An 18,955-nucleotide genomic window follows, 5' to 3' on the forward strand; every position below is an offset into this window, starting at 1 on the left:
TATATATATATATATATAATTCTCTCTCTCTCTAAAAAAAAAAAAAACAGCGGAATGCATTATAATTCTTATTATATGTATCCAGCACAACTTTTCATATCTCTGGTTGTATATAAAGTATGTTAACCTAATCAACAAATGGGCCAAGGACCTGAACAGACACTTCTCAGAAGAGGATATACAATCAATCAACAATATATGAAAAAACGTTCATCATCTCTAGCAATCCTGTTTTTAATGGTTGATAATTCAGTTCCTTGCTGTGTGGCTTTGGTACTGAGATTATCCTAGGAATAGCTAGTGGGAATTTCTTCAAGCTAGTTTCTCTGGTCCCATATCTTTTTAAAGTATTTTTTTACTTTCTGGCATAACAAGATGTTTGAATGTACCTTCCCTGTCCCACCCCTACAATCTTCCATTTCACTGAGTAGTCCTGGCTCTTGAGTGTGTTCCTGTGCTACCTGACTATGGTGATGGTGTCCTGAGTGTATACACACATCATTCCTATCAAATTGTATGTTTTAAAGATATGCAGTTTGTTTTATGTAAAAGCAACACCTTAATAGAACCATCTTACAAAAAGGGTGCAGTGGAGAAAATAGAATATTTTAAGGCATTAAAATAAGAGAAAAATTAAAATATAGTTTTGGGGGCATAAAACATCAAAAACTATCAGAGTAATTACCACAAAGTTCATGAGAATGGTTACTTTTAGGGAAGAGGTGGCTGCCTATGATTGGGCCCATTATCATGAAGCGCTGCTAGAGTGATAGGTAAGGTTTTATTTTTTGGCTTGGATAACAGATACCAAAGTGTCTCCTTATAATAATTCACCATATTATATATTTGTTTTATGCAATTTTCTTACAGCTTAATGTATTTTATAATAAAAAGTTTAAAAACAAATGAATGCTATGTATGTTCATGATGATTTTTATATAATTTTCTAGAAATTAAAATCATATTTCAAGTAGGGCAGACCCATTTATAATCTAATAGATTTTATGACACAGTTTATTAGCTATTTTGAAAATTCAGAAAATGATTCAGCATAGTTAATGAGTAGTCTAAATAAATTTAAACTGAAATGCTAGTCTTTCTTAATGTTTTGATTGTTGCTATAAAACCCAATCATATAAGTTAAAAACAAGTGTTTATTTAAGATTTAAAATTTCCATTTTGTTCTTTTTAATAGTTTTTATTTCTCTGCTGAAATTTCTCATCTTTTCATTAATTACAGATTTTCCTTTATGTCTTTGAGCAGAGTTAAAATTGCTCCTTTAAAGTCTTTGTTAATTTCAATATCTGAGTCATCACAGAGTCAGTCTCTATTAACTCTTTTTCTCTTGAGAATGAGTCACACTTTTCTCTTTCTTTATATGTTAAGTAATTTTTTACTATAGTCTGGACATTGTGAATATTATAGTGATTCTGGATTCTGTTATATTCCTCCCTCCAAAAATGGTTAGTGGTGGGGTGGTGCTTTCAGTAGCCTGTTCCCTTGGTTTCAAACTACAGCTCTGTCTCTGGGCAGCAGCCCCATCTCATGTCAGCTGTTTTAACTGGGCTGCTTGGAATCTGCCCTGTGCAGAGCTCAGCAGAATTTACATATAGTAAATTCTCCCTCTCTGGAGCCCCCTTCATTTTCCAGCAGCTGTGGTTACTTCAAACACTGTGCTCTGGTTCTTGAGGCCAGAAAGACTGGCGTTTTCTACCAGGGTTTTAATTCTGCCTGGTGCATCCTGGGCCCTGCCCTGGGACACAGCCTGAGCCTATACTGTCCCCTCATCCCAGTGCCAGCACTCCTCCAGCGTCTGTTCTTAATAGAACCAGTCCTTTCCAGTCCCTTTACCTAGGGGTTCTTTGTTCAGATTCTGTTTTGATTAGTTTTGTCCAGAGTTGATTATTTTTATTGAAATATAGACTTGTCTGATAGAAGCTAATTTAGCCATTAGAAAAGTGGATTAAATGCTTATTTCTTTAAAGACATAATAATATAAAGATCTTAAATTCTTTTTGTGGATGAGTAAAAATAATGATAGCGAAAAATGCTTACACTTTATTTGTAACATACTACATTTTAACTAATTTAAAATATTTTATTACTTTAGGAATAAATCTAATGAAGCTGATGAATGTCAAAGAGAACTAAGGAAACTGAAGTTTGAATCCATTATTTCTGAATCACGGTATACACTGCAAACTTTTAATTGATATTTTTATAATTAAATTTGAAAACATTATTTAAAATGGACTTATCTTTTTTTTTAGTTGTTTACATGTGTAATACCTAACCCAGTGTTAGTGTGTCCTATGATTGTTCCTTGATTTTGCCTCTACATAGAGGGGAAAGCTCAAGATCACAAAGCTATCATGTTCTAAATATCTTTACTTTTTAAGGTTACAGTTACAGTCTCTAATTTCAAATGAGCTTTTCATATACCTTTGATAAATATAAAAACATACTATCTATGGAGCTAGGGTTATGGCTCAGTAGTAAAGTGCTTGCCTAGCAAGTATGAGGCATGGGGTTTGACCCTCAGCACCACATAAAAATAAAGAAAAGAAAAGAAAAATGTTATGATAAAGAAAAACAAAACACTATCTAATACATGCTGGTGAGATTTTTTAAATTTTTTCGGTTCCTTTTTAGGCACACTAGGCTGCTTAAAGAAAAAGAAGACTCTTTAATGACTTGTCAACAAATTTATAAAGCTTTACAGGAAGAGCTGACTGCAAAAGAAAGGCAAGAAGAAGACTCAAAGAGAATAATTAACCTCTCAGAAAGTGAGCTAGAGATAACCAAAGTTCTTCTGAATCAGACAAGACAAGAGGTCACAATGCTGAAAAATGAAAGGTGCAGTTTCTTACAAAGCTCTTTTATCTTTAAATCAGTGTCCATATATATTTGAAACACCATTATCCTACATATTTGTAACAGTGAAGTCACAAGACTAAAGACACATTTTTCTGCAAGGTCATTGCATTTCACTATCTCATTTTACAAGTGATTACACTGAATCCCAAGTCAGTTAATGATGTGGTTAAAGGCCTCATAGTTTAGTAAAAGTAGGGATGGAATTTAAGTCTCATTTGGTGTCAGATTAAAAGAAAAAAAAAAAATCACATTCCACTAAATTTCACCTGGGCCAATGGTTGGTAAATTCTACCATTTTCAACAGAAAAAAAATATCTTTTTATCACATTATTTGTCTTGGTTTCTGAAGTGCTGGTACTGGACCCAGGGCCTCAGCATACTGGGCAAGAGCTTCATGTCACTTCTCTGCCCACCTTTCTTCCCTCCTTATCTGTCACCATTTTTTTTTTTTTGAGAGCATACCACAAGCAAATGTACCTCCTTAGTGATACTGATGATACTGAGAAGCATATTGGTCCAGCCTTTCAAGATATTTTTGTCCAGTTAATTTGCTTTAGATTATTAAAACTCTGCTTTCTTCCTTCCTTGTTTTACCTTGTGTGTCTTCATTCATTCTTTCTGAATCTTTTTGTTTCAAATGCATATCTGCAAAGGCTTTTTGTTGCTGTTAGTTGTGGTGGTTTTAAAATCTGGGAATCTTTTTTTTTTTTAATCTGGGAATCTTTAATGTTAAAAGTTTATCCCATTCGCATTTATTAATAATTATTATATTCCAGAAGAACCCAAATTCTATAAGGGCAGGAATTTTTGTTTTATATTATTCTCTGTAGCAGAAAGTACATGATAAGCCATTTGTTTTTCATTGTTCCTATCATTTTTATCTTTTATCTTCATTTTATTCTATTTATGGGTATAATTTAGAAGACTTATAATTTTTTAATTCTTCTTTAAAATGGCAGATATTTTCTGAGGAAGCATCTGGGGATAGGGCCAGGGAAGTGGGTAGCAGGCAGCTTATAATTAGGTAATTAGGTTTCATTTCTTTTCTTTTTAGATGTAAATGGACACAATACCTATATTTTATTTATTTATTTTCACGCAGTGCTGAGGATCAAACCTAGGGCCTCACACATGCTAGGCAAGTACTCTGCCACTGAGCCCCAGCCCCAGCCCCAGGTAATCAGGTTTCTTGTCTCAGAACTCTTCTCACCAGTGCAGCCATGGGCAGAGTAGCATGAGGCCTTTGTAGTTCACAGGCCAAAGTGACTTGGCTTTGGTCCTTCTAGAGATGACTTTGCATCTACTGCCCTTTGACTGAATAAGAGGAACAATCACAGACATTCTTCAAGGTTCTCGAACGAACCTGACTTTCTTCTCTTCACTTTTCCTTCCTTCAGTAAATCCACCCTATTTCTCAGCTGAGTCAGTTAAGCTTTGATTTGATGCACCAGTAGGATCTCTTAATAGAGCTGTCCTTAAGAAGTTAGAGGAGAGATGGTCCCTCCAAGAGAAGAAGCTGGACTCAGGAAATACTTTGGACACACTGAGACTTGGCGACATCTAAGAAGATGGACTAGGTCCAGGGCTGTCTGAGAACCTGCTGTGCTACTCTAGAAGCACCACATCCCCCCAGGCTGTGGGGTATGCTTGCTCACCAAAGGCCTGAGCCCAGCTTGCTCCCAGCAACAGCGTGTGTTTTTATAAATCCAGATGGTCTCAGATAGGTGCCACTCCTCAGGACAAGGGAGCCCTTACTGAGGTCACAAAATGTGCAATTTAGAAGCTAGGTAGCTTCAGAAGAAGAGAGAAACAAACATAAAAAGCCAGAACTAAACCTAGAGGGGGTAAAAAAAAAACAAACAAACTAATAGAAGTTCTGACTTGAAAGAGGAAGGGAAACAGGGACCAGGAAACAGTTCATCCATTCATACAGGCCTGTTGAACTATGCGCGGCTTTCTCCTACCCACAAAGGATTGGGTCTCTGAGGGACATGCGAGTCTACAGGTAGTGATGGTCATGGACACCTCGGGGCTGCTGAGAGCCTCATTTTGGATGGGGAGGACGCCAGAGAGGTTCAGCGTAGTGCTGGAGAAGTGTGGCAGCTCTTATGTGGGGGACAGAGGTCTCTGAGGCTCAAGTGTGTTCTCAATTCTCTATAACAGACTTATATATATAAGGACATGTCAAAAGGACATGTGTTTTTGTCTTCTGTCATTTTTTTAATAGAAAACTATAAACCCTTTCCCCAGAAAAATACATATAAAATCCAGCAGATTTTTTCAGGATGCTCTTTCCCTTCATGTGGCATGACCCCATGACTGAACATACCTGCTTCCTCCTTCTCTTTCCCTCCTTCCCTGCCCCACTCCTTTCCTCCATCACTCCTGTTTTCTTTCCTTCTCCCTCACCTTCATTCCTCCCCAGCTGTCTCACATATAGTCCACACATTCAGCAGCCTTCGGGACATTATCTTACCTTGTCCACACACTGCCCAGGTGAGATGCCCTACACCGTTGTGTGGGGCCAGCAGCAGGGCTAAGGGGTCTGAACATCAGCCTGGACTCTGTGCTTCTGGCAACTTTCCACAGAGGAAGGGACTTATTTCCTTGGAAAAGCATGCCATCTTTCCTTGCCAACCCCTGTGTCCACAGGTGTACCCCCAGACAGAGGGAGCACTTTTTCTAATTCACCAGCCCAGAAGAGAAGCCACTTTCACATTTGCACAAAGGCCCTGGCTAGCAGAGCTGTGACCCTGACCTCTGACACAGGAGTCATTGTGTACATGTTATAGATGAGGACACTAAGGTCAACTGAGGCTACGCTCTGACTCAGGGTCCCATATTTGGCAAATTCAGGAAAAAGCTCTGTTGTGTGTGACCTTAATAACTCGAGTTCTCTTCTCTCTGGTTTGCACAACTTTTCTTGAAGAGCTGTTTTCTCAGTTACTTTCCATGTGACTGCTGGTTCTCAGCCAGGTTGTAACACTAAGTCTGCAGGGAACTCACTGACCTGCAGAAGGCAGAAAACCTCGTGTTCCCATCTGTGTCCCTTCCGATTCTACTTCATGTGCACCCCATCCACTAAGTGAGTGTGAGAGGGTGTCCTCCAGCACCTTGACGAATCAGAAGAGATGAGAGCACTTGATGTTGAGCTACTTCAGTGAGGTGGACACAATGAGCAGTGGATACTATACCTAGTATTAGATATCAGAATGGCTTCGGTGATACGAGGGTTCTAGGACGTTGTGGCAGTGTGGCTTCATATAAGAAGTATGGTTGTCGAACGCAGGCAAGCACCGATTTAAATCCCAGCTTGACCAGCATGAGAGCAGGCGGCTTAACCCCTGTGAGGCTTCTTTTCTTTACATGAAAAATGGTCATATTAACAGCAGCTATCTTTTGTGAATTTTTTTTTATTGGTTGTTCAAAACATTACAAAACTCATGACATATCATCTTTCATACATTTGATTCAAGTGGGTTATGAACTCCCATTTTTACCCCACATACAAATTGCAGAATCACATCAGTTACACATTCACATTTTTACATAATGCCATATTAGTGACTGTTGTATTCTGCTACCTTTCCTATCCCCTACTATCCCCCCTCCCCTCCCCTCCCATCTTCCCTCTCTACCTCATCTGCTGTTGTTCAATTCTCTCCCTTGTTTCCCCCCCATTTCCCCTCACAACCTCTTATATGTAATTTTGTGTAACATTGAGGGTCTCCTTCCATTTCCATACGATTTCCCTTCTCTCTCCCTTTCTCTCCCCCCACTCGTCTCTGTTTAATGTTAATCTTTTCCTCATGCTCTTCCTCCCTGCTCTGTTCTTAGTTGCTCTCCTTATATCAAAGAAGACATTTGGCATTTGTTTNATTTCCAGTTTTCCCAGCACCATTTATTGAAGATGCTATCTTTCCTCCATTGCATGCTTTTAGCCCCTTTATCAAATATAAGATAGTTGTAGCTTTGTGGATTGGTCTCTGTGTCCTCTATTCTGTTCCATTGACCATTGACCAATGGAACCTGCCTGTTTTGGTACCAGTACCATGCTGTAGTACAGTTTGAAATCTGGTATCGCTATACCTCCTGATTCACACTTCCTGCTTAGAATTGCTTTTGCTATTCTGGGTCTTTTGTTTTTCCATATGAATTTCATGATTGCTTTCTCTATTTCTACAAGAAATGCCATTGGGATTTTGATTGGCATCGCATTAAACCTGTAGAGAACTTTGGGTAATATCGCCATTTTAATGATGTTAGTTCTGCCTATCCATGAACAGGGTATATTTTTCCATCTTCTAAGATCTTCTATCTCTCTCTTTAGGGTTCTGTAGTTTTCATTGTATAAATCTTTCACCTCTTTTGTTAGGTTGATTCCCAAGTATTTTATTTTATTTTTTTTGAGGATATTGTGAATGGAGTGGTTTTCCTCATTTCCATTTCAGAAGTTTTGTTGCTGATATACAGGAATGCCTTTGATTTATGCGTGTTGATTTTATATCCTGCCACTTTGCTGAATTCATTTATTAGTTCTAGTAGTTTCTTTGTAGACCCTTTTGGATCTTCTAGGTATAGAATCATATCGCCTGTAAATAGTGATAATTTAAGTTCTTCTTTTCCTATTTTTATGCCTTTAATTTCTTTTGTCTGTCTAATTGCTCTGGCTAGTATTTCAAGAACTAAATTGAATAGAAGTGGTAAGAGAGGGCATCCCTGTCTTGTTCCAGATTTTAGAGGGAATGCCTTCAGTTTTTCTCCATTTAGAATGATGCTAGCCTGAGGCTTAGCATATATATTTTGTGAATATTAAAGCATCTAGAATCATGACCATCAGATTACAGGTGCTCAGTAGGTATCAGTTTCCTCTTTTCATCTTTCTTGAAGTTATAATTCCCTTCAAGCATCATATTGTGTTAATTTATACCCTGTACTATCCATGCAGATATTCAGTAAATATCTGTTGGATTCAGTATTATCTACTTTGCTCATACTGTTGTAAAGATTAATCCTCAGAGTAATTCAATTTGGATGTTATCCCATTAGTTTAAAGCATTATGAAATGAAGCATTCTAAGTGATATTCTAAAATAATAAATCTTAGCAGGTTTTTTCCTCCAAGATCCAGCTCTTTCTCTGATACCCTATTCATCAGCAGCTTCAAAACAACTGGTTTGCCAAATTTCTCATCTCAGCCTTTAGTGTAGATAGGAATTGTGACAAAATCAAGATGATCTCTTTGATTGACAGTGTGAAGATGTCTTCACTTGTGAAATAGAATTTAAAGCTGTTGTTTTGGCAGTATGCTTTGACATTTGTTTGCAGTTACATTTTTTCTATAATTAAGGGAATCTAGATTCCTGCATGTCTGTAAGAAATGAAATTCTCATTGGTCTCAGAATTGAAAACTACTTTTTTTTTAAATACTCTTAACTACAAGTATTTCCCCAATTTTCCTATTGTGTCAACTTCAAAAATTCTATTTAAAAAAAAAACAACTATTGCACTGGGGGTGTAGCTCAGTGGTAAAGCACCCCAGGTTCAATCCCCAGTACCAAACCCCCGCCTCAACAAAAACCAGTCTGGTGACATTGCAGGTTAGAAGGTGAGGGATAGCCACACTTCCTCTGCAATCTATGCAGAACATCGGCAGCCAGCTGCCAAGCACCCTGGGCTGGTCTGCCCCTGCGACTCATTTACTGCTCAGGCTTCATTTCTTCTAAAACTGTGGGAATGTATAAACATAGTCCTAAGGAGCAACAAGAAAGAATCGCTGTGTCCCCAGAGACAGAAACAGTGCCTGACACCCAGCAAACACTCAGTAAATATTTGCTGTGTGTATGGGTGACAATGGATTTAATTCTAATCAAATAGCTGGTACCATTGTAAAGCTGGGAGGTCCCCAGCTTCTCTCCAGGCCCAGAGATCTTCTGATTTGCAGCATCTGAGCCAGGAGTGAAGTGCAGACTGTGGATTCTAGTGGCAATCATCCTTATTTTAAATCTGTGTTGTCTTCTATAATTCTAGAGCATCCACATTGCTAGAACTGGCTCTGAAGAGAAACTCTGCTGCCTTAACAGCTGCAATTTTTATAATATGAAAAATATGACCAGGCCTCTAAAATTAATGTTCTAGTTCTCATAATTCCTCTAGATTCCTAACAGAAACTCCTCCTGACAACCAAGTTGGTCCATCTAATTTTTTTTTACATAAGATCACTATCTCTTATCAAAGTCTTAAGATGGGTTTTTGCCTGAGCGGTGTGTGGGTTTTCTCTTTGGAGTCCATGTTATCTTTTTCACACATAAGTCACTGCTTGTTGCCTGTGCCATTCTAGTCCAGGACTACCAGTGCTTATAAATGATATATTTATTCTCCCTGCTTGTTCCATTCAACACTCACTGTGAGCCCTTAGAGTCAGAAACAGGCTCAGCAGGAAATGAAAGGGGTGTAACAGTGTGTCATTTCTGTAACCGTGAGGTCAAGCAAGTTACCACCACAGATAGAAGCTCATATTTTTATAGCAATTCACTTAAAACACCTTATACTTTGTGGAAGTGTCAAAACAGACTTCATAATTCTGAAAATTCTGTGAATAATGATCACTTAATTTCTAGCATTTGAACCCTGACCTACTATATTTTTTATTAGTTTATTGTAGTCATACATAATATTGGGGTTCATGCTGACATAATTACATAAACATGGAATATAATTTGCTCAGTTGTAGTCCCTAGTACTTGCCCTTTCCCTCCCCTCTTCTCTTTCCTTATTCTCTTTCTTTTACTCTACTGATTTTTCTTTTATTTATTTGTTGTTTTTTAATTACTGCATTATAGATGAATATAATGGTGAAATTCATATGTGTACATAGGAAAGTTTGGTCAGGTTCATTCCACTGTTCCCTCTTTGCGTGTCTCACCTTTCTCCCCCTCAGTCTCCTTCCTCTACTGTACTGATTTCTCTTCTATTTCCATGGGAGTCCAGTCCCTGCCTTTTTCTTTCCTCCCCCCCACCCCCACCTCTTGTTTTGATCTGGAGAAGACATTCAATCCCTGACTCTAGTTCTGGCTTATTTCACTTCACATTGATGTTCTCCAGTTCCATCCACGTACCACCAATGCTGTCATTTCATTGTGATTTTTTTAATGGCTGAGTAAAACTGTATATTATATTATATTATATTATATTATTATTATATATATATAAAAATCACATTTCACCATTTGTCTGTTGACAGGCACCTGGGTTTGTTTAATAGCTTGGCTATGGTGAATTGCTCTGCAATAAAAATTAATGTGACTGTATCCCTACAGTATGCTGATTTTAGATCTTTTAGATATATCCAAGGAGTGGGACAGCGGGGTCATATGGTGGTTCTATTCCTCATTTTATGAGGCATCTCCAACTGCTTTCCAGAGCAATTGTACTAGTTTTCAGTTCCAGCAACCATGTGAGTGAACCTTTTCCCCCTCATCCTTGCCAACACTTATTATTATTTTCTTGATATTGCCCTTCCAATTGGAGTGAGATAAAATATCAAAGGAGTTAGGTTTGCATTTCCCTGATTGCTAGAGATGTTGAACATTTTTCATTTATTTATTGGCTATTTGTATTTCTTTTTTTGAGAAATGTCTATTTAATTCTTTTTCTCATTTATTAATTGGGTTATTTGTTTTTCTTTTTTGGTGTTAAGTTTTCTGATTTCTTTATATATTCTAGATATTGATTCTCTTTCTGAGCAGCAGCTAGCAAAGATCTTCTCCCACTCGGTAGGCTCTCTCTTCTCACTTGTTTCTTTGCTGGGCAGAATCTTTTTAATTTGATGCCATCCCACTTACCAATTTTTCATTTTATTTCTTGCACTTTAGAAGTCTTGTTAAGGGAGTCAGTGCCTGTACCATATGTTGAGTGTTGAGTCTATATTTTTTCCTAGAAGTTGCAGAGTTTCTGATCTCATTCCTAGGTCCTTGATCCATTTTCAGTTGACTTTTATGCAGAGTGAGAGATGGGGATCTAGTTTCATTCTTCTATATATGGATATCCAGTTTTCCCAGCACCATTTGTTTAAAAGGCTATCTTTTCTCCAACCTATGTATGTACTTAGCACCTTTGTTTAGTATCATACAACTGTATCTGTGAGGGTTGGTCTGGGTGTCTTCGGTTCCATTGCCTTCATGTCTGTTTTGATGCCAATACCATGCTCTGTGGTATAATTTGAGGTCCAGCATTGCTCTTCTTGCTCATTATTGCTTTTGCTGTTCTGGGTCTCTTATTCTTCCAAATGAGTTTTAGAACTGTTTTTCCTAGTTCTGTGAAAAATGTCATTGGTATTTTGATGGGGATTGCACTGCATCTGTGTAGTGCTTTTGGCAGTGTGGCCATTTTGATAATATTAATTCAACCTATCCAAGAACATGGGATGACCTATTATATTTTAGCTGCGATAATCTGCAATACTTGTGTAGATTTTGTTCTAAAGGGATAGATACAACAGTCATGCTTTATTCTGAGTCCATCAAAAGAATGCATATGGAATGGATTCTACATTTCATGATATAAAAACTGTAACTATCTTCAGGGAGACTAAAGAGTCAAGCAACTCATATATTCAATACCATCTATTTTGTAGTAAAGGTAACTTTGAAGATATTTGCAGGCACCATCTGGAAATACTCATTGGAATTTTCTAATCTTATTGAGACCCTATTTTAATAATTAAAAGTTTCTGAAAGGACTTGGGATGTAGCTCAGTGGTACAATGCTTACCTCCTGGGTTCAATTCTCTGCACCACAAAAAAAGAAAAACAACTGTTCTTTAAAAGACACTGGTAAGAAAATGAAAAGCCATAAATACCTTTCTCCAGAATATATAAAGAAACTATTTCCAGAATACATAAAGAACTTTAGAAACTCATTTATTATTTGAATGTACACAACCTAATAAAAAATGAGCAAAAGATTTGAGTAGACACTTCACCAAAGAATATATACAGACGACTAATAAGTATATAAAAATGCTCAATGTCATTAGTCATTCATAAAATGCAAATTAAAACCACAATGAGATACTACTACATACTTTTAGAATATCTAAGATTTAAAAGCCCTTCAAGTGTTGGAGAGGATGTGGAGGAACTGAAACAATCATACCCTGCTTGTGGGAATGTAAAATGGTAGAGCTTTATTGAGTGATGGTTTGGAAGTTTCTTTATGAGTTAAATAGGTGCCTATTTTGTTTGAAAGACATTGTACTCCTATATATTTACCCAAGAGATATGAAAGAAGCATATGCCCACACAAAAACATATGCACAGATATTGATAGTAGCTGTATCTGTAGTAGCCATATCTTTACAACCCCCTAACAATCAACAACAGGTGCATGGATGATTTGTGCTGTATTTGTACAGCCAGATACCACTTGGCATAAAAACAAATGAACTATTAATACATAATTCAGTATGGATGAAACTCAAAATAGTTATGCCAAGTAAAAGATGCCAGATCAGAAAGAATCTACTATAGGATTTCATATATATATATATATATATATATATATATATATATATATATATATATATATATATATATTCTGAAAATACAAACTGACCTAGTGACAGAAAGCAAACCATGAGTTGACTGGAGATAAGAGGGGCAGGACCGGGGGATTATGAAGGAGCACACCCTATCCCTAACATCTTTGAACCCAAAGAAAGTTGAGAGAGCTAATTTTTTCCCCAATGAGCAAAACCCCTAATGCCCTCTTCTGATGTGGCCAAACTGGATACTGAAAAAGTAGTACATCTTAGAAAGGAAAAGCCAGGAACTATGGAGAAAACTGGGCTGAGAAATTATTGCCAGGAGAAAGGACCATAGCAAGAAATGTCCCCTACTTACACAGCAGGCTTCCCAGGTCTCCAGAGATGCCACAGACTCTGGGTGCCAGGTGATACAGTACACCCGCCCCCCAGTACAGCTGAGGACAGCACCAGCCACACCGGTTACCAGACTTGGCCATTTCACTGTTCTTACCTCTGAAATGCAAGAAAAGGGACATGCTCCATTCTAAACAGAAGTTTTAAGAGATCCTGTGTTTTGATGTTTTTTCTTTACTGTGTGCTACAAAGACAACATTCCAAGGTAAACCTGCCCCTTGGGCTACATTCTAGAACAACCCACATGAGAAGCAGACGACATGTGACATGAGCCAAAGTGAATGTTAACACTGTCTTTCAGATGTTTCTAAAATAAAGGAGAGCAGCCAGGTGGGAAGTTGGATGCACCAGTGTCAGACGTCAAAACAGATATGACTACAGGGAATTTGGGAGCTGTTGGCATCTGGCTTGCATTAGAGGAAAATGAGATGTGAAGGAGACAGAAATGTCTAGAGACATTTGGGAGAGCCGCAGTGAAGTTTTAGTGAGACCCCATTTGCTGTCCTCATCCCTCGTTCCTTTTGCTTCACTGCCTTTTCTCCAGGCATGGGGCAGGTTATCAGAACCTGCTGGGTATGGCTTATCCTATAAAGGACAGACCTTTACAGTGTGGATTGGAGCACACTTTCAAATTTGCTGGATTTTGAGCACCAATTTGAATAGGGACCCTGTGTGTTCAGCGCCGGCTGTCAGTGAACCCCATACTCAGAAGATAGTTCCACTTACCACTCCCTTGCCCATTTCTTCACCTTCATCTTTGCCTTGAATTCTCTCCTCCACCTCCCCATTCTCCATGCTCAGGCTTTATCAATAATTGTTTTAGAAACACTGAGTACACATGGAGAAGGTTGATATAGGTATAAAGTATAAAGAAATACAAGATCTGTGTACTCCATTAGGACACAGAACCCCACCATTAGCTCTGAAGTCCCTTAATGTTCCTCCCTGGTCCCAGATTCTCCTTCCTCAGAGGTAACACAGCAGGTAGGTGGAAGGGAACTTCCTCCAGCTGATCAAGCACATCTACAAAAGCCAAGCTAGGGTCCCTTGTGTGCTTGCATCGCTCTAATTTTACCAAGTATGTTTCTCTTCCTAAAAAGTGTAATGTTAGATTTGTGTGTATTTAATATACACAGAAATAAAATCATGTTGTATGTGTGATTCACACTTGACAGTATGTTCCTGGAATTTATTCCTGGTGTGTGTGTAGCTGAGGATCATTCATTCTTCATCTGAATTTGTGTTCTCTGGTATCCCATGTTTATCCATCCTGTCTGCCTTAGCTTTATTTCATAAGTTTTGTTATGTAGCAATTTCATTATTATTCTAAGTATATTTAAGTACCACCTGTGATTTTTATTTGACCCATGAGTTATTCAAAATACATTTTTTAAATTTTTAAGATACATTGAGATATTTTATTTTTTGTTACTGACATTTCTTTAATTTCAGAGAATATTGATTATAGATCATAAGAAGTAAAATATAAAGCGCATATGTAATTTAAAAATTCTTACAAATTCTTGCTACATTAAAAGATTAAAAATAAATAAAAATCAAATTTAAAAAATATATTTTACTTAACCCAACATAGCAAAATGTTATTTAAATACATGATCATCTTTAAAAGTTACTAGGGTTAGTTTAGATTGTGGATGTGTGCATGTGTGCACTTTGCTGAAGATAGAACCCAGGTCCTCATGCATGCAAAGCAAGTGCTTTACCATTGAGCTACATCTCCAAAGCTGAATTTTGGATTTTTTTATATTAAATTTTCAGATCTGATATTTTATTTACACTTAGAGCACATCTCAATTTGGACTAGTCATATTTTAAGAGTTCTATAACTATTTGAGGGTAGTAGCTATCAAGTTTGGCAAAGCAGGTGGATAGCCTAAAATTATTTGAAATTTGCTGAAACTTTCTAGCCTCCAATGTGGTCAATTTCATATGGGCTAGAAAATAATTATGTATTTTTCTGCAACATGTGGCTCTGTATATAAAATTGGTCTTAGTGCTTGCCATACATCTCCTGTATCTTTACTGAATTTTTCTCTGCTTGGCCCTTGGTTGCAACCTTGCATGGCCAGAGTGTGCAGTTATGCTTCCAGGGCCATCTGTGTGATCCTGGGTCAGCTTAGCTGTAACCAAAGGAGCTATGCCGAATTCTACCACATGGTGAGGGTTTGCCTGTTTCTCTTTACAGTTTTAGCAAGTTTTGCGCCATCTATCTTGAGACTACTTTATTTGGTGTGTATAAGTTTAAGAATATTCATAGTAAATCAAACCTATTATCATTTTCAGCCCCCAATAATGACTTATCTTAAAGTCTATTTCCCTGATAATAATATAATTATATTCTTTCCTCCCTGTAATATATCCCTGTTAGATCTTTTCTAGTTTCTTCCTTTCAGTCTTTACATGTCCTTATATTTTAGGAATGTCTCCTATACAGAGCATAGAACTAAGCTTTGTATCAAGTCTGTTTCTTCTAACTCTTTTACCTCTATTGTGATCATTGTGTTAAGCCTTTTCTTTCTCCCCTGCCCCCCTTTTTTTTCCTTTCTGTACTATTTTCTCATTTGGGGCCTATTGTTAGGAGGATTTTTTGGTTTTGTGTATTAGTGCATTTTTCCACTAATAGTATATTTTATTTCTATTATTTTAGTAGTTGCTTTTGAAATTTTATCTCCAAAATTTGTATCTAAACTCCTCTTGAATAATGAACAGGACGAAGAACACTGGAGCTCCAATAGCTGCCCTCTGACATACATTCTACCTCGTGGTCCAGTTTTCTAGTTCTTTGTGTTAGCTCCTCTAACTGCACATAATCAGAATTAATATTTTAATCAGACTGTATTAGTTTACACTTACCTACATGCAGAGCTAACTACATAATTTTCAGAGCCTGTTGCAAAACGGAAATATAAGGTTCCTTGTTAAAACAGTGGGAAAGCAGCATTTTTCTTTCTTTGACAGTCTCTCTCTCTCTCTCTCTCTCTCTCTCTCTCTCTCCCTCTCCCTCTCCCTCTCCCTCTCCCTCTCCCTCTCCCTCTCCCTCTCCCTCTCCCTCATGCTGCCACATGGTCTTTTGTTTGCTATTTAATGTCCTTTAAGTTCAGACTTCTACAGGCACCAACCTCCCCAGGCCCAGGCCCTGCTCCCATCTGGGGCAGAAGTGGCAGTCCCTGGGAGAAGCCAGGGGAGCAGTGACTGAGAACTGTCTGGGGGAGGCAGGACAGTGGCAAGAGGCGTAACTGGGTCAGAGCTGGAACACTGAGACCTTAGTTCCTGCTTGATTCATCTGTCAGACTCCACTACAAACACAAATCCAAAGATAAAAACAGTAGGGCTCCAGGGTGCTAGCTGCACCGCATGAACCCTAAAGCCTGGCGCAGCTGCCCCTGACACAGCTGAGGAGCCTCTGCCTGCGTGGGGGCCAGTTTCTTTGAAGACCCTTTCTTGCTTTCTGACCTTCCTTCTGAGACCACCTTCCTTCCTGCAGAGCACAGTCTTTGGAAGTTCCTTGAACTGGCGGTAAGTGCTCAGGTTTTATGGACATCCCTATCTCAGCCTCTTTCTGCAAGATGGCCTTGGGGTCCCAACTTCAGGTTGGTGTTCATTTTCTAACAGGTCTCAGAGCACATGCCTGTGCTGCTTTCTGTCATCCTCTGTTGCTGTCAAGAGCTAGCTCTCAGATATTTATGTTCCTTTCAGTATTTCCTCTCCAAGTTCTAAGATCTTGAACTTTGCTGTTCTTCATTTTCACTCTGAAGCGTCAGGTGTGAGGTTTATTTTTGTTTGTCGTGCTTGGACTCCAGTGAGCTCCCTGGACTTGCATCTGGGTTTCAACAGACTGGACCCTTCCCTCAAACGTTGCTCCCTCCTAATTTCCCTCCTTTGCTTCTTATTTATTTATTTATTTATTTAATTTTATTTTTTTAGTTGATGTACACAAAACCTTTGTTTTATTTTTATTTATTTTTATGTGGTGCTGAGGATCGAACCCAGTGCCTCACATGTGCCAGGTAAGCACTGCACCACTGAGCCCCAGCCCCAGCCCCCCTCCTTTGCTTCTGAAGGGCTGAATAGACATGTCCTCCACCTCTCAGCATCTCTTTTATATTCTCCATACACTTTACTCCCAACAATAGTATATCTGTCAAAACTAAGAAATCATCATTGATATATTATTAACTACAGACTTGATTCAGATTTTACCATTTTTCCACTGAGAACTTTCCTCTGGCCTTTCATTTGAGTTTTGCTCTCTGCATCTTCCTCACTTTTTGACCAACTCACTGAAAAACTTGCGGCATTTTAACTAGAATTTATTTTCAGTTGGAGAGTTATTAAGGAACCTAGTCTGACTTGCTTCTGGAAATAAAGTCTTGGAGTTTGAGGTTTTTAAAATCAGTTTCCCTCAAATGATGTTCATATCTGAATTACCAAGTCAAATGTGTCTTGTGTTTGTGTCATTAAAATTTCCTAACCTAGAAATATAGGCACCATTTTTACAATGGTAAAGATGTTGAATAACAAGAGAGTAGGCTAGAGATGAAGAGATCAGGAGTCTGTTATGACACTCTTGATAGGAGATAAGAGTCCAGGAACTTAAGGAGGCTTTGGGGCAGTTGGAAAGGAAAGGAGGAAATGATTAGAGGAACATAATGAAGCAGAACCTATAGAACTTGCTATATAATCTGCATTTTTTAAAAAAATTATAGATATACAAACATTGTGTAGTGTTTAAGTCAGGTTAAACATATATACTTCCTAAAACACTTATCATTTCTTTATGGTGAAAACATTCAAGTTCTTTCTCCTAGCTTCTTGAAAAGTTCAGTAGATACTTAGCAACAGCACCCAGAACTTGCTCCTCACTGCAATTTAGTGCCCACTGACCAGCCTTTTCCCAGCGTCCCCCATTCTCACCAGCCTTCGGTAACTGCCATGTTACTCTCAACTTCCATGAAGTTATCTCTTTTTATGTCCATATATGAATGAAATCACAGGGTACTTGTATTTCTGTGCCTGGGTTATTTCACTTACCATCATGATCTCCAGTTCCATCCATGTTGTTGCAAATGACAGGATTTCATTTTTGTGTCTGAATAGTATTCCATTCTGTATATGTGCCACATTTTCTTTATCAAGTCCTCAGATGGTAGAGGCTTAGGCTGTTTCCATTTCTTGACTGTTGCTGCAATGAACTTGGGAATGCAGGTGTCTCTTCAACATCGCAACTTCATTTCTTTGGGATATATATATATATACTCTGTAGTGGGATTTCTGAATCAGATGGCAGTTCAATTTTTAGTTTTTTGAGGCACTTCCGTACAGCTTTACTAATTTACATTCCCACCAGCAGTATGCAAGAGTTCCTTTTTCTCCATATCACTGGCATTTGTCATCTTTTATCTTTTTGACAATCACAAGTTTACTGGAGTGAGATTACATCTCATTGTGATTTTGATTTGCATTTCCCTGATAATTAGTGATGTTGATGTTGAACATTTTCTTATATACCTTAGGAGCATTTGTATGCCTTCTTTCAAGAAATGTCTATTTGGGTCTAATGCCCATTTTTAAGTCAGATTTTTATCTTGGGGTTTTAGTTTAGTTTATTTTTTGCAGTGCTTAGAATTGAACCCAGGGCCTCCCCAAGTTTTTTGAAATTCAACACAAATTAAAGACATGAATATAAGACCTGAAACAGTGAAACTACTAGAGGAAAACATGGGGGAAGCACTTCAGGAAGTGGAATGGGCAAGGATTTTTTGGACAAGATCCCAAAAGCACAGGAAACGAAAGAAAAATAGGCAAGTAGGATACCAAGCTAAAAAACACAGCAAAGAAAACAATAATTCCCCCATTAAAAAACTTTGAATATGAATCCCTTATCAGATGTATAGTTTCCCCTACTCTGTGAACTGCTTCTTCCCTAGGATTGTTTCCTTTTCTGTGCAGAGCTTTCTGGCTTGACATAATTCCGCTGTTTGTTTTTGCTTGTATTTCCTGTGGTTTGGGGTCTTTTCTAGCAGTTTTCATTGTTTCAGGTCTTACATTTACATCTTTAATTTGTTTTGAGTCGATTTTATAACTGGCAAGAGAGCCAGACCTAGTTTGATTCTTCAG

At 38.0% G+C, this 18,955-nt stretch overlaps 1 protein-coding gene across 9 annotated transcripts in view; it reads left to right on the plus strand.

Annotated features, from left to right (window-relative positions):
* Lekr1 (leucine, glutamate and lysine rich 1) overlaps positions 1-18,955 on the plus strand; it is a 171,438-nt gene that overhangs the window by 100,963 nt on the left and 51,520 nt on the right. For 8 of the 9 annotated variants that reach the window (XM_048794265.1, XM_015486937.2, XM_048794263.1 and 5 more), the window contains 2 exons: positions 2,112-2,189; positions 2,654-2,857. The exons of the other annotated variant lie outside the window; for it this stretch is intronic. In XM_048794265.1, coding sequence (XP_048650222.1) covers positions 2,112-2,189; positions 2,654-2,857 — 282 coding nt within the window. The remainder of the gene's footprint in view (positions 1-2,111; positions 2,190-2,653; positions 2,858-18,955) is intronic. 9 annotated transcript variants of the gene reach the window in all.

This window comes from Marmota marmota, unplaced genomic scaffold (genome assembly GCF_001458135.2).
Source record: "Marmota marmota marmota unplaced genomic scaffold, marMar, whole genome shotgun sequence".
Taxonomy (NCBI): domain Eukaryota; kingdom Metazoa; phylum Chordata; class Mammalia; order Rodentia; family Sciuridae; genus Marmota; species Marmota marmota.